Below are 15,607 nucleotides of genomic sequence, written 5' to 3'. Positions count from 1 at the left end.
TGATCAAAATAGCAAGATGGGCATATCAGATGAGCTGCTACTAAGTATATAGAGATGGTAACAATTATTTAACAATAATAATTGTATATCATGGACAGGGCTGGATTAACCCTTCAGGCAGGTCAGAGCATTTAAGACAGGGGAGCCCTCACCTCTTGTTAGCATGACACCCCACATGCCCTCCTGCAGTGAAGTGTGTCCAGGGTAGCTCTGCTCTGCATGTGTGCAGACCTTTCTGCTCCTCAGCCCAGTTGTGCACAAGTGGGCACTGTCAGTGTGTGCTGGTTGACTCCATCCTCTCAGAGTCACTCCTCTCAGCTGCAGCGCTGGGGCCTTCTGCTCTCCCCACTAGTTGTGCCACCTCTTTCCAATTCCTGCTTCTCGGACCGACCGTTGCGGGTATGATCTGTATGAGAAAGAGGATGGCTTGGATAGTGGGCCAGTGACATGGCATCAAAGGGGGACATTTATCCGACTCAACCACGCCGCAAAGGGCTAACACTGCAGCTGGGAGAGCTGCATATGGCAGTGGAGTTTGGGTCAGGGCTGCTCCAGCCAGGGGGCCCGGGGGTACTTACCCCAAGTGCCCCCCTTTAATCCAGCTCTGATCATAGATACAGTTAGGATGCATATATTGGATGGAATACAACTAGTAAAATCTGTCATTAAAAATTAAAGGAATACTTGTACATAGCATGCGAAAGGGCAGGGTATACATTTTGGGGCAACTCACAAGCTTGGTCCCACATCTTAAATGGTTGTTGCCAACTATTACAACTTATTTATTAATTTTCTTAGGGGGAAATGATCTCTGCTAACATAACTTTACTTCTAAGTTGATCATGCAAGGTTGGTGGGACAACTGGCATAGTAGGTGATGCACTGCACCACTAACTCTCAAAATATCAAGGCTTGCAGCCCATTACTCAGGGCATAGAGGCTCATAATGATTTGTGCACTGAACTCAATTTTGCTTAAAAAACAGCCCTGTATGAGTACAGTTCTCAGTGCTAGACATATGCCACAAATGGTAACAATATCCTGTGATACTCTATGATAGTAAGAGGAGAGTAGATGCAAGAGAATTAAATATAGCTACCGTAACTGATTGTTTGGAGAAGTGATAGCAGCTTCTTCTGCTAACACCTTTCCCACTTTCAGGGGGGAGTAATCATGGCAATGCCTGGTATTACCTGGGGCTCACCAAGTCTAAAAATTCCACAGCAGAAAAAGGTGTTAAAAAAAAAAACACAGAAAAAAAATACATTATTTTTTGTCAATGTTTTTGTTCTGTTTATGCTGTGATGAGATGGCAATAACATAACATGCATTGTGGCAGTATTGAAATATTTTTCCACATACTAACAAAAGACACAGTAAAAAAAAAAAAAAAAACTCCTTTCATCCATATGATAATGCCTTAAACCCTATCCATGACCATTTTCACTGGAAATTGGTCCATTCTACCTTGGTAAATAGGTTCCATGGACCCAACCCATACAGTACTTTGCATGTGGGACAGTCTTCAATTACTATGTGTAGGTACAACAAGCATGTTAACTAAATCTGTCCACCCAGTGAGCAGCTTTCTCCCCTGTGTGAGCTTAAACTGATACTTGCTTTGCTAAGAGGTGTGCTTACCTTCTAAATACACATGGTTAGAGTTTAGAAGAAGAGTTTATAGTTGACAACTTGATAATCTTTTTTTTCTGACCTTGCTAGTTATGTGTTATGCTACTATCATACTGTCATTGTGACAGTATCCGCCACTTGGTGTTACTTTACCTCATGTCCTTGCAGATGATCACAGCAGAGTTAAACTTGCACAACTGGGAGAGAAGGACGGCAAGGCAACTGATTACATTAATGCAAATTATGTTGATGTAAGTAAATATTTTTGCTTGATTAATTGTACTTAGAAAAAAATGATTTCAATTGATCAGTGTCTTCATGGTAATTAACATTTTAATCTTTAATTAGATATATTACTGTATTTCAACATAGTAGGCCTCATTTGGGAATAAATTCAATGTGCAATTTTAGAATAACCATTCTAGGCCACAGTGGATGGAAAATGGGAGTAAGGGAGGGTGCACCAGATCTCACTTCAAAATCACATAGTAAAAATAAAGCTTGCCAGAGTTTGAATGCTATAAAAAAGCAGCATTTCCCAGCACATTTCTATCCCTGCCATTGCATCAGTTTGCCCAGGTGCAAATTGTATCTTTTAGATGGATTTGCTCTTAAACATAAATGTTGTTTTTACAGTTACAAATATTGTTTTACAAAAACACTTATCACTTTAATTTATAAATGCATATACCCTACTTACCAGTAACCTGATGTGTACATTTCTTAATATCCACACTAAAGCATACTTGCCTACCTGACCCTCTCCATGAGGGAGAAAATGCTCTGTTCCTGGACTTTCCTGGTAATGTATGATTGCCATCACCTGTGGTGAAACACCTTTCTTATCAATTAACTAGTTCACCACAGGTGATGGCAATCATACATTACCAGGAAAGTCCAGGAACAGAGCATTTTCTCCCTCATGAAGAGAGTCAGGTAGACAAGTATGTACTAAAGATTGCTTTCATCAGCTTTTTAAATGGGAACTGACCTAAAAATTATTTTATGTTATTCAGGATGTACATCCATCCTTTCATTGATTGACATTTTTTTTTTCTATTATGTAATGTCTTCTGCAAAGTTGCTGCTTATTAACATATCCCAAAAAGTTGACCATAAACTGTTCAATGCCATGGGGTGAATTTACTAATATGGGAGTTCTATTTAAGATGGGATGTGGCCCATAGCAACCAATCAGATTCTACTTCTCCTTTATCTAGCACCTTCTAGAAGATAATACCTGGAATCTGATTGGTTGCTATGGGCAACATCCCATCTTAAATAGAACTCCCATCTTAGTAAATTTACCCCTATGTGTACAGCTAAAGCTGAGTACACACTGGGACGACTATGAACCTGGAGGCAAGATAGTTGTTGATGCCTCTACCTTCACTCTCATTCACTAACTACACCCCAGTCCCAGCAGCACTCACACACACTCCGCCTGATCCATATTCACTGCCAACACACCAGCAGAGCCCAAATACATACTCTCGTGCACACCATGTGTTCACTGCCAATACCCCAGCAGCACCCTGACACACACTCATCTTCTTGCATTCACTACTAACATCTTAGCAATACACTGACACCCACTCACCTCCTCTTGCATACACTTCCAACATCTCAGTGACATCAAGACACCCCCCATGTGTATTCAATGCCAACGGTACAGCAGCACCCAGACACACACTCCTCCCCCTGCATTCACTTCCAGCACCCCAACAGCAGCCAGACACAAACCCTCTCCCCATGCATTCAGTGCGAACAGTACAGCAGCACCCACACACACCCCCTGCATTCACTGTTGTCACCGCCAGCAACACCCAGACACACACTCCTCCCCCTGTACTTTCACTGCCATCACCACCAGCAGTACCCAGACACACTCACCTCCCTCTGTATGCATTTCCAACACCCCAGCAGCACCTAGACACCCCCCTCCCCCATTTACTAGCAACACTTCAGCACGGAAACACAACCTGCTGCCGATCAGGGTCTCCCATTCTTGCTATTTGCTGTTCCCAGAGAAGCAGCAGAGTTAGCTGGTCCTGCTTGTGTGAGGGTGAAGAGCCAACAAAAGAGGGAGGGGCCATGAACTTCAGCCTCTGGCCGTCCTTTTTATGTACATTGGTGCCGTTTCTTTGCTAGAGTTCCGTCTCTTGGCTGGGGCCAGACTCTGGGATGGGGGTCCTGGGAGTGGGAGGACCGCAGCACATGCCCCCTGGACACACTGCTTTTTCTGCATTGTCTCCTGTATTTCTGCCCCTGATCTCATTTAGGACAGGTCAGTTTAAAAATGTAACTGTGCAGCTGGTAGAAGCTTATTGGGTATTATTAGCTTAGCAGTTGTGTAGCAATAGGTCCCCTGAGCCAAGAATCCCATGTGAAAGCACCAGTGCAATCTGTAGTGTAAATGCTGGATATGTTCTAGTTCTGAATCCTTGCAGGTGCACTATGCTGTCTCAGTAGGGCCCCCAGAACCACTGGGCCACAGTGCACTTACTATTGTTGTCCCTCTAGTGACAACACTGTAATGTAGCATAGCTCTTCCATATTTTAACTCATTTGCAGTTCTCATGAGGCATACAACATGTTTAATTAGTATTACCTCAGCAATTCAATATAATACATTACTAATACTATGAATAAGTGTCTATTGTCATGTGATCATATCCAATCTGGTGGGGTGTGGATCATTGGGTCAACCAGGAAAAGGTCGACAGTGTCTAGGTCAACCCCAAAAGGTCGACATGCACAAGGTTGACACGGAAAAGATAGACACAGGAAAAGTTCGACATGTGTTTTTTGGTGTTGTTTACTATGTAAAATGACTGTGAACCCCAGTTAGTGCACCACGTCCCCTCACATGGCTCACTTCACTCGCCATACCTCGCGCAAGGTGCCTCTCTCCGATACCACTGCGCTCGCCACAGGTTACTATGTCCAAATGTAGTCCACATGGATGGTACAGTATGAAAAAGTTGAAAAGAATTGTAAAAAACTCATGTCGACCTAATGCATGTCGACCATTGGTTGTCGACCTATTGACTGTCAACCTTATTACCGTTGACCTAACATCCAGATGCCGACTGGTGATGTGTTCCTCAATATAAATAGTATAAGTTATGAGTAATCTTGTTAGAATGACAGGAACATAGAAAAGGTCTAACTCATATGTGATGTTCTTTTTAAAGGGTTACAACAGGCCAAAAGCATATATTGCAGCTCAAGGTCCCTTGAAGTCAACTGCAGAAGATTTCTGGAGAATGATTTGGGAGCACAATGTGGAAGTGATTGTCATGATAACTAACCTTGTTGAGAAAGGAAGGGTAAGAACTGGATGCTAATGTAATCTAAAGTGATTTTTTAATTGTGAAACAGAATATTAATATACTAATTAAAGATTGTGGTTTTTGAACAAGTTTTGTCCATTGCAATAAAATATGTAAATACAAACCTATCGCAGTATGTATTGCAATAATATAAACATACATTGGAGCTTATTAAAGGTAGACACTTGTGCACTTTTGGCATACTGTACGTAGGAAAGAAAGAGGCTACTTGCACCTGGATGCAGAGTTGGACACATAGTGATGAAAACAGCTCAAAGAATATTACTTATATAAGTGGATACAGATAAGATATACATGCATGTGGCAGATTTGCTAGCACGCAATCTAATAATGAAATAAAAATAGGTTCAATGTTGTATACTTATGGATTAATGCAGTCAGATACATGACTAGAGAGTAATGTTTTTTTGTTTTGTTTTGTTAAAAAAAGCAAAAGTTGCTTTTATTGTTTTCAAATGAAATTAAATACAACACCTCCACATTCATTGTTTACCGCTCTAAAAATAACCTTTCCTGCAGCATACTGTACGGAAATTGCAATGTTATAATGATGCAAACAGATGTGCTTACTCTAATGGTTTCTATATTATTAGCTTGAGAGGTCACTCTGTAATAAGCCAGACAGAAAAGGCTATTGATGATAGTTATCATCATTATTGCATATATTTGCACCAGTTGAGTGTGTGTGTGTGTGTGTGTGTGTGTGTGTGTGTGTGTGTGTGTGTGTGTGTGTATATAATATATATATATATATATATATATATATTTATTTAGATTGCAGAGGCACCCAGACAAGTATTTCGTGTAGAAAGGGGATGCAGTGCCAGATCATTATATATATATATATATATACCACAACAACCACCTAGGTGGAAGGTGCACTCACGCCCAGAAATTAGTCTCTGAAGTCACTTGTAAATTCAGTATATTTTTATTCGGGTTCACTGTTGATGCCGTATTTCATCGACGTTTCGGTCCTTATGCGGACCTTTATCAAGATTGGCACTTAAATCACCTATACAATCAGAAACAGTTACAATTAATATGTATAAGAACCCAGATTTATTCAACACCAACACCACCAGTGCCTCCCAGGCCCTGAAGACTGTCACAAAAACCAGAAAACGTATTAAAAAGCTGTTTTTTTATATATGTAAAAAAGAGATACTTGGAAATAATCCACGTGGTTGTTGTGGTATATTTGTGGCCTCTCAGGTCATTAGGAGCACCCGCCGTCGTTATTATTTTTGATGAGAGTGCAGGATCTTCCAAGACTATATATATATATATATATATGTGTGTGTGTGTGTGTGTATATGTATATATATATATATATATATATATATATATACACAGCAGCAAATGGTGGCACTCGCGGGTCTTTCAGTCAGAACATAAAGGACACAGCGGTCACCAGTTCAGATCAACGTTTCGTTAATTTAATAAAGTCATCAGGATACATGCTAAAGGGAAATACAAACAATATATAGCCACTCACCACACCTCGTGTGTCCCCGCCATCGTCCTCGGCGCCGGGTCCTCTGACGACACCACAATATATATATATATATATATATATATATATACACACACACATACACACTAGTAATAAATATAATAAGCAAATGAGCACATAATGTTTTTTAGTTTAAACTACTTGATTTTATTATAAATAATCCTTATTTTCAATAAAATTTCCCCTCAATTGCAGGCCATTTGCTAGCTTGAATGCAGAAATAAAACATGTACAGTATGATTAGCATATATATATATAAACAGTAAAAAGGCACATTTTTCATAATAGTGATGACTTATTGTATTATTAAAGTGAGAGTTATTCTTACAGGTAAAATATCATATAATATAATAATGTATAAAGGTTTTTCTGAAATTATTGTGTTATTCATGGCTAAAATCTATTAACTGTAATTCTTTGGTGATTTACAGAGGAAGTGTGACCAATATTGGCCAAGTGATGGCAGCGACGAGTATGACACATTTTTGGTTACACAGAAAAGCGCCCATGTCTTGGCCTATTACACTGTGCGCACCTTTACACTTCAGAACACCAAGATTAAGAAGGTCTGTGATATTTCTACTTTGTTTCATCACTATCGTTTGTCCACAGCTTTGCTTGCGTGGATGTCTGTTATTGCTCAGTGGAACTAATTTTACAAATACAGTAGTGCCATTGATATTGTGATGTATATTTTATATTGTACATATTGATCACAAAATTACTTTGTAAACAGTATTTGCAGTTTTTCCTTCAGGGATTAAAGCAAAAAGATGCTTGGGGTTACTAACTCGTGAGCAAGCCACGTAAAGCTGCCCATGGGAAAAGCATCTGGACCACATCAGGAGCTTGAATTGAAAAGGGGAATTGTTGAGGCTAAGGGGTATATGAAGGGGTTAAAGTGAGCCGGAACGGGGCGGAACTGCTTTCCGTCAGTTCCACTTGGAGACGGAACGCAGTTCCGCCTCCTCTGGCTCACCTAACCCGCTGTGTGCCGCCGCCGCTGGAAGATGCCGGGCGCCCGCTGAGATTGTGTTACCAGCGGGCGCCCGGCTCTCTCTCTCCGCAGTGGCAGCCGAAGGCAGGAGCTCAGTACTGAGCTCCTGCCTCCGGCTCTGTCAATGTGCGCTATGGGAGAGACGTCATGACGTCTCTCTCATAGTGCTGAGGAGCGGGTGCCGGAAGGAAAGACTGCAGCGGTCTGGAAGCGGGAGCGAGGATCAGTGAGCATGGTGATTTTTATTTTATTTATTTCCCTATGTGTAGCGGTGCTTCTATTGGGGGGCAATACTACTGGGGGCTTTACTACTGTGGGCAAACTACTGGGGGCATTACTACTGGGCGGGGGCATTACTACTGTGGGCAAACTACTGGGGGCATTACTACTGGGGGAGCATTACCAGTGCCGTAACTAGACATTTTATCGCTGTGTGCAAGATAGGGCATTGGCGCCCCCCCCTATGTAAAGTAGGGGCAATGTGCGCCGAAGGCGCTTGCAAAAATATATAGGGCCATGGCTTCATGGGGAAGGGGTGTGGCCACAAATAATACCAATTCATATTACATATTATAGTAGTCTCCATTATTCAAATTACGCCACACAGTAGCGCCACTACACCAGGTAGAGCCCCTTTTACACATTACGGCGGACAGATTCCCCTTTTTACACATTACGACAGAGTGTCCCACTTTTTACACATTACGGCAGACAGCGTCCCCTTTTTACACATTACGGCAGACAGCGTCCCCTTTTTACACATTACGGCAGGCAGCGTCCCCTTTTTACACATTACGGCAGGCAGCGTCCCTTTTTTACACATTACAGCAGACAGCGTCCCCTTTTTACACATTACGGCAGACAGCATCCCCTTTTTACATATTAGGTAGACAAACAGACAGAGTAGATGATACTTACCATCTCTCCGCTGGCTCAGGCAGTCAGGCTCCTCGGTGCTGGCAGTTTCGGGGGCAGGGGAGAAGGAAGAGGAGGGAAGGGGACTGCAGCAGCGCACTGTAATTGCCGGTGGCGCTGCTGCAGCTGTCCCTCTCCTTCCGCATTGGCTGGCTGCCGCCGCTGTGAATGCTGGGATGAGGGAAGCGCATTCCAACATTTACAGGAGCGGCGGCCAGCCTATGTGGAAGGAGAGGGACTGATGTAGCGGTGCCGCCACCAATTACCCAATGCCCATAGTCACTGCACAATTCATACACCCCCCCATGCCCACAGTCACTGCACAACTCATACCCCCCCATGCCCACAGTCACTGCACAACTCATACACTCCCCATGCCCACTGTCACTGCGCAACTCATACACCCCCCATGCTCACAGTCACTGCGCAACTCATACACCCCCCTATGCCCACAGTCACTGCACAATTCATACACCCCCCCAAGCCCACAGTCACTGCACAACTCATACCCCCCCATGCCCACAGTCACTGCACAACTCATACACCCCCCCATGCCCACTGTCACTCGGCAACTCATATACCCCCCATTCCCACTGTCACTGCGCAACTCATATACCCCCCATACCCAGTCACTGCGCAACTCATACACCCCCCCATGCCCACAGTCACTGCACAATTCATACACCCCCCCAAGCCCACAGTCACTGCACAACTCATACCCCCCCATGCCCACAGTCACTGCACAACTCATACACTCCCCATGCCCACTGTCACTGCGCAACTCATACACCACCCCATGCCCACAGTCACTGCGCAACTCATACACCCCCCCATGCCCACAGTCACTGCACAATTCATACACCCCCCCATGCCCACTGTCACTCGGCAACTCATATACCCCCCCATGCCCACTGTCACTGCGCAACTCATATACCCCCCCATACCCAGTCACTGCGCAACTCATACACCCCCCCATGCCCACAGTCACTGCGCAACTCATACACCCCCCATGTCCACAGTCACTGCGCAACTCATACACCCCCCATGTCCACAGTCACTGCAGAATTCATACACCCCCCCATGCCCACTGTCACTCGGCAACTCATATACCCCCCCATACCCACAGTCACTGCACAACTCGTATACCCCCCATGCCCACAGTCACTGCACAACTCATACAACCCCCCCATACCCACTGTCACTGCACAACTCATATACCCCCCCCCCCCCCCCCCCAAGCCCACTGTCACTGCACCGGAGTTCAGCAGTTAGGCGCAGCACCCCAGCTGGGCAGGAAACACGCAGCTGCCGGCAGATAAGAAGAGAGCTCCCCCTCCGTGAGTAAGGTGAGAGAAGCAGCTTGCTCGGCTACCGTTGCGGAGGTTATCATACATGCTCGGCCGGAAGCGCGGGTCATCTCAGAGGGAGGGGGACGAGCGGGAGGCCGGGCGGTCAGAGGTGGAATACAAAAAACACATGGAGTAATCAGATGCAGTGGTCTGCCGGGTGGCGGGGAGCGGCGGGGCCCCATCGGCTTCTCTGCCGCATCCCCAGCACCAATGGTAATTACGCCACTGCCCCCCAAACTCCCTCCCTATGCCTCCTTCATTTACTATTTACTTAATTTAAAACCTTACCTTAGCCCCGCCCCCAGGCGCTGGTCTGCAGCTGCTGCCTCCTCCTCCTCCTACCAGAGCTGCCTGGTTTAGTGTGTGGGTGCGCTCAGCAGCTGAGGAGCTGAGCGCACACCACAGGCAGTGCAAAAGTGGCGGGCGGTGGACAGCGGGAGTTCAGTGAGATACAGCGGCCGTACTGGTTGTGCTGCCAGATGGTGCGCCCACAGTGCATTTGCGCTGTGGGCAAGGCACCATTAGCACACACCTAGTTACGGCCCTGGGCATTACTACTGTGGGCAAACTACTGGGGGCATTACTACTGGGGGGGGGGGGGCATTACTATTGTGGGCAAACTACTGGGGGCATTACTATTGTGGGCAAACTACAAGGGGGCAAGCTACTGGGGGCATTATTAATGGGGGCTAACTGCTGGGGGCAAACTACAAGAGGGCATTACTACTGGGGGCTAAACTACATGGGGGCTAACTACTGGGTGCATTACTAACGGGGGCTTACTAGGTGCATTACTAACGGGGCATTACTACTGGGAGCATTACAAACGGGGGCATTACTAACGGGGGCATTACTCCTGGGGGCAAACTACAGGAGGGCATTACTACTGGGGGCAAACTATAGGAGGGCATTCCTACTTGGGGGCATTACTACAGGGTGGCTAAACTACTGGGGGCATAACTACAGGGATTAAACTACTGGGGACATTACTACTTGGGGGCAAACTACAGGAGGGCATTACTACTGGGGGTATAACTACAGGGGTATTACTACTTGGGGCAAACTGCAGGGGGACATAACTACAAGGGTTATAACTACTGGGGGCTAAACTAAAAGGGGGGAAACTAAAAGGGGGCATAACTACAGGGGCTGAACTACAAGGAGGACAACTACAGGGGGCATTACGACTGGGGGCATTACTACTGGGTGCTAAACTACAAGTAGGCAAACTACTGGGAGCATTACTAACGGGCAAACGACATGGGGGCTAAACTACTGGGGTCATAACTGCAGGGGCATTACCACTGGGGGCATAACTACTGGGGCTAAATGACTGGGGGCATTACTACAGGCAACATTACTACTGGGGGCATTACCATTAAGTGCATTACTACTGGGGGCACTACTAATGAGGGCATTGCAAAGGGGGCACTTCATAAGGGGCATCACTCCTGGGGACATAAGGGGCACTACTATTGTGGGCATTGCATAAGGGGCACCACTACTATGGGTTCTATATAAGGGGCACTACCACTGTGGGCACTACCAGTACAGTGGACATTGCATAAGGAGCACTACTACTGTGGGCATTGTATAAGGGGCGCTACTGCTGTGGGCATTATGTGTATTACGGGGTGCTACTACTGTGGGCATTATTACTATTGTGTGACCACGCCCCTTTCTTTTTGAGACCACACCCCTTTTGAGACCACACCCCTTTTGTAGCACGCCTACGGCGTGCGCAAAACCTTTATTGCTTTTTCTCCTTGGGGAGGGGGGTGAGTTCCACCACCTCCCTAGGACCACTTTAAGCACTGGGTATACGCAGTGCTGGACTGGCCCACAGGGGCTCAAGGAAAACACCCGGTGAGCCCCACTGCCTAGGGGCCCACCTCCTCCTCTAGGGATCAGATTTCAGACTGTGCACTTGAATTATACATTATACATATTGGATATATCAGTTTCTCAAGGGGCCCAGCACATACACTCTCTAATTGTTAGGCAAACCAATTTGTTTGCTGGCCACACCCATAAACATGGGCCCCTACCACTGCATTATCCCTGGTGGGCCTTTCATGTCTCAGTCCGACACTGGGTATACGTGGTATAAACGGAGTCTCTCCTGGGCTACATCCCGTCAGAATCTCTGCTTCAATTAGGTTCCTCTGCAAGGCATTCATTTTAAATCGGGTTCCGTTGCATAACTTGGGCAACTCAAGTTCCCTAGAAACATTATCAGAACACCAACTTTAAGTGCGCTGAGTGTCAATCGTGTGTCTTATCAAGATCATACAGTATATACCTCAGTTTCTTTCTAGGTCACTAAGCTATACAATAGTGAAAATGCAAACCAAATTCATCCAGTAGTTTTTGTGTGACGCTGGAACATACAAACAGACAAAAATTCCACCACAATTTTTTTTTCTGTATTTAGTTCATAAAGAGTCCCTAGAAGTATGAAGAAAGAATAAACAGATCTCAGAGCTTAGTCAAGTTTCACAAACAATAATGGAAAATTCCAGAGAATAAAAGTACATAAATGATGCTCAGTCTATGGATGGTATTCAGTCCAAATAACAGACGTTGATTGTTACAATAAGATAAGCTTCCACGATCCGTTCTTCTCTTTACAATATGTTTTCGCAAATAAAGAGAGAAAAACAATTCATGGTGTAGTATGCTGTTAAAATCTTAAAACACTGTAAGTTGATATAAGTATATAATAGGAATGCAGGATACTGAAGATGGAGATTCAGCCCTTTCTTTATCACAAAAGATGATAGTGTACCATACTCACACGGAGGTGAGGAAACCAGTGCACATAAAGGTTTCTTTAAAGGTAACTTTGCTTCACCATGTGTAATGATACAACCAATGTTCAACCCAAACTTTGTTATGACCAGAATGCGGTATGTAAAATATGGATAACTAAGTCAGTGCTAACTTTTCACTATTTTAGTGTGTGTGTGTGTGTGGGGGGGGACAAAAAAAGGGGTAAAAACAAATTAGTGATGCATGGTTACATAAAAAGCCATTTAGGAACATGTAAAACACTATCACTCACTGTAGAGTGGAGCAGAACACCTTCATTGTCTTTCAATGCGTTTCAATCTTTGCTTAGGTCATTTTCAAAGTGAGAGAGTAGTGGAAATGAGGTGGTTTAAGACCCCCGGACCGGATGTACTGTCCGCGACTAAAGTGCAGTATGAACTGTCGGACATGTAGGCGCTGTGTATGTACTTCTACCTGCTGTCCTGAGTGGTAGCTCCATCCTGGAACTCTCATGCTGGGACTGATGAGTGCAACCATATTGTACATAGTAATAAAGTTTATTCAAACAGCATGATGTTGTCACCGCCAGTGGTGTTTTCATAGTAATATGTTTACAGACCGACTCGGCAGGACGTCATCCTCAAACCCCACACATGTAATTTAATACAGTATTTTATACATTCATGAAATTACTAGAAAATGAATAACAAAATATATAAATATATACATATTATAATAAAGAACTGACTAAAAAATATATAAAAATTCAACACCACAAATCCTAACAGTCCTGACTGTATTACTGGTATTAATCACAATTAAAAACAAACATAAATTAAGAAGGACGGAAAGCTTAAAATAGTTGTAACAAATGAAGATTACAACTATATAAGGAACCATTTGAGCTCAAATTCATGGTTAAAGGCACTGGGAGCAAGTGTGTTAAGATTGTAAATCCACTTAATTTTGTTTTTGGATAGCTAATCCCTTTGTTATTATTTCTCCGGTGGTCTTTAACTGTCTGTATCCCCCAGAAGTCCAATATTTGTGGGTAGAGCAGTTGTGTAAGGTCTTAAAATAGAGGAAGAAGGGATGACTTCAGTTTTCCATGTTAATATTCCTTACATGTTACACCCATCTCACTTTAAATGATCTAGTTGTCTTACCTTTATATCATTTGTTACAGGAACATTTGATTGCGTAAATGGCACATTTTGTGTTTCGCATTAGGAAATGGTTGATTTTATAAACCTGACCGTTAACCTCAAAGTCCTCATGTTTCTTAATAGATGATGGGCAAGATTTATATATAATATAATTGCCACATCTGTGGAAGCCTTTATTTTAAACTATTCCCCCCAATGGTTTTTCTATATAGGTGCTAGATACCAGTTTCTCTTTAATGCTGGGTGCTCTCATGTATAGAAATGTAGGGTTTTGTGGTAATAAAGTGACAAGTACTGGATCTTTTAACAGAATATGCTAATTGTTTTAAGCAATATGTTCTACAGATCTGTAATCACCTATGTATTTGGCATCATAAACCGTGTTCATCTAATACGGTTTATAAAAATGAAGTCAATAGTATGAAGAAAAAATTCTCCCAGAAAAGCTACAAATCTAATCATATCCAAACCACCATTGAAGAAGTGTCTTCAATGGAAAGAGAAACCTTCCTTGAAACATCCATTACCTCTAGAAAAGGCTAAATAAGCCATCTTTTAGTCTGGCTTTCAATACTCAATATACAGGTGATTACAGATCTGTAGAACAGATTTTTTTTTTCTAAACTGCTTTTCTTACACAATCATGAATATGATCTAACCAGCCTTGGGTAGCTTTTTCCAATAGAACACTCAATTGCACTTCCGTGTCTATATCTTTAACCTAAATACAAACTGAGGTAATGCAGGGTAGGGGTGGGAAAGAAAAAAGTAATAGTGAACAGATTAGTAAATGGAAGTGAAGCCTTTAAATGGATGATTTTTAAAAAATACTCAGGGTTGATGTTTTGGTGGTTCTTTCAATGTGGACATAGTGACACCAGTTTACAAAAGACCCCAAAATACATTCAAAATATAACTTTATATTTACATTTTAGTACCTTCGATGTTAGAAACTCATATTTCATATCACTATGCATGGCTTAGGTAGATGTAATGTCCTTCGTGTCTTGTCACTACCTTATATTAGAAGTTCCACTATTCTCAGCACAGAGAGCACCTTCGGAGGTGAGAACCTCAAACTATTTGTTCTGAATGTGTTTCCTTTCTCTCTGGGTCAGGTTTTTGGATTAAATAGGATTGTGTCACATGTCTAATGGAAAAAAGAAACTTGAGAACCTGCCCACTGTGCAAAATAGCAGCCTAGGAAAACAATGGATCTGAAGTTTCACCATCACTTCAATACCATAGATACAAACACAATGATCAATGTAGATTTCCCTGGCGCTTGATTGATTCTACAGGAACACTGGATTTGGAAGCAAATAAACCAATGCGGACGACTTCCACATTAACCCTTAAAGAAAACAAATGACACGCCTCATAGGTCAATACATTCTGTCTTTTTAAGAATAATAACGCAATGATAATGAGTACTCCTACCCTGTGAAGGTGTCTACATATGGAGTAGACAAAACAGCATTTGGTTTTGAGAGGGTAAATCCCATATTGGATTTGTCATGCACCCAATCCTCAAATGAAACAAAAGGGTCCAGAAATAGCGTAATACAGTTTAATATACACAATAAAAACAAAACATGGACAGTGGCAGTAGTACTGGACTCTCACCCGGTAAATGGTCTACTATGAATTTAGCAGACAAATGAGCAAAGATGTAGATAAAAGGCGTCCCTGTGAGCTCAGGATATCACTGGTTGGGATCAGCACTCCTGCCTGCAGCCTCTTTTCCAACGCGTTTCAATACACCTGGTGTCTTTGTCAAGGTAACTTGACAAAGATACCAGGTGTATTGAAACGCGTTGGCGAGGAGGCTGCGGGCAGGAGTGCTGATCCCAACCAGTGGTATCCTGAGCTCACAGGGACGCCTGTTAACTACAGCTTTGCTC

General features: G+C 43.4%; 1 protein-coding gene across 6 annotated transcripts in view; it reads left to right on the top strand.

The window, feature by feature from the left end:
- PTPRZ1 (protein tyrosine phosphatase receptor type Z1) overlaps positions 1-15,607 on the top strand; it is a 368,376-nt gene that overhangs the window by 321,515 nt on the left and 31,254 nt on the right. For all 6 annotated transcript variants that reach the window (XM_063927193.1, XM_063927198.1, XM_063927197.1 and 3 more), the window contains 3 exons: positions 1,801-1,883; positions 4,830-4,964; positions 6,936-7,070. In XM_063927193.1, coding sequence (XP_063783263.1) covers positions 1,801-1,883; positions 4,830-4,964; positions 6,936-7,070 — 353 coding nt within the window. The remainder of the gene's footprint in view (positions 1-1,800; positions 1,884-4,829; positions 4,965-6,935; positions 7,071-15,607) is intronic.

The sequence above is a fragment of the Pseudophryne corroboree genome, chromosome 6 (genome assembly GCF_028390025.1).
Source record: "Pseudophryne corroboree isolate aPseCor3 chromosome 6, aPseCor3.hap2, whole genome shotgun sequence".
NCBI lineage: Eukaryota > Metazoa > Chordata > Amphibia > Anura > Myobatrachidae > Pseudophryne > Pseudophryne corroboree.
This window is presented reverse-complemented; position numbering and strand designations above follow the sequence as displayed.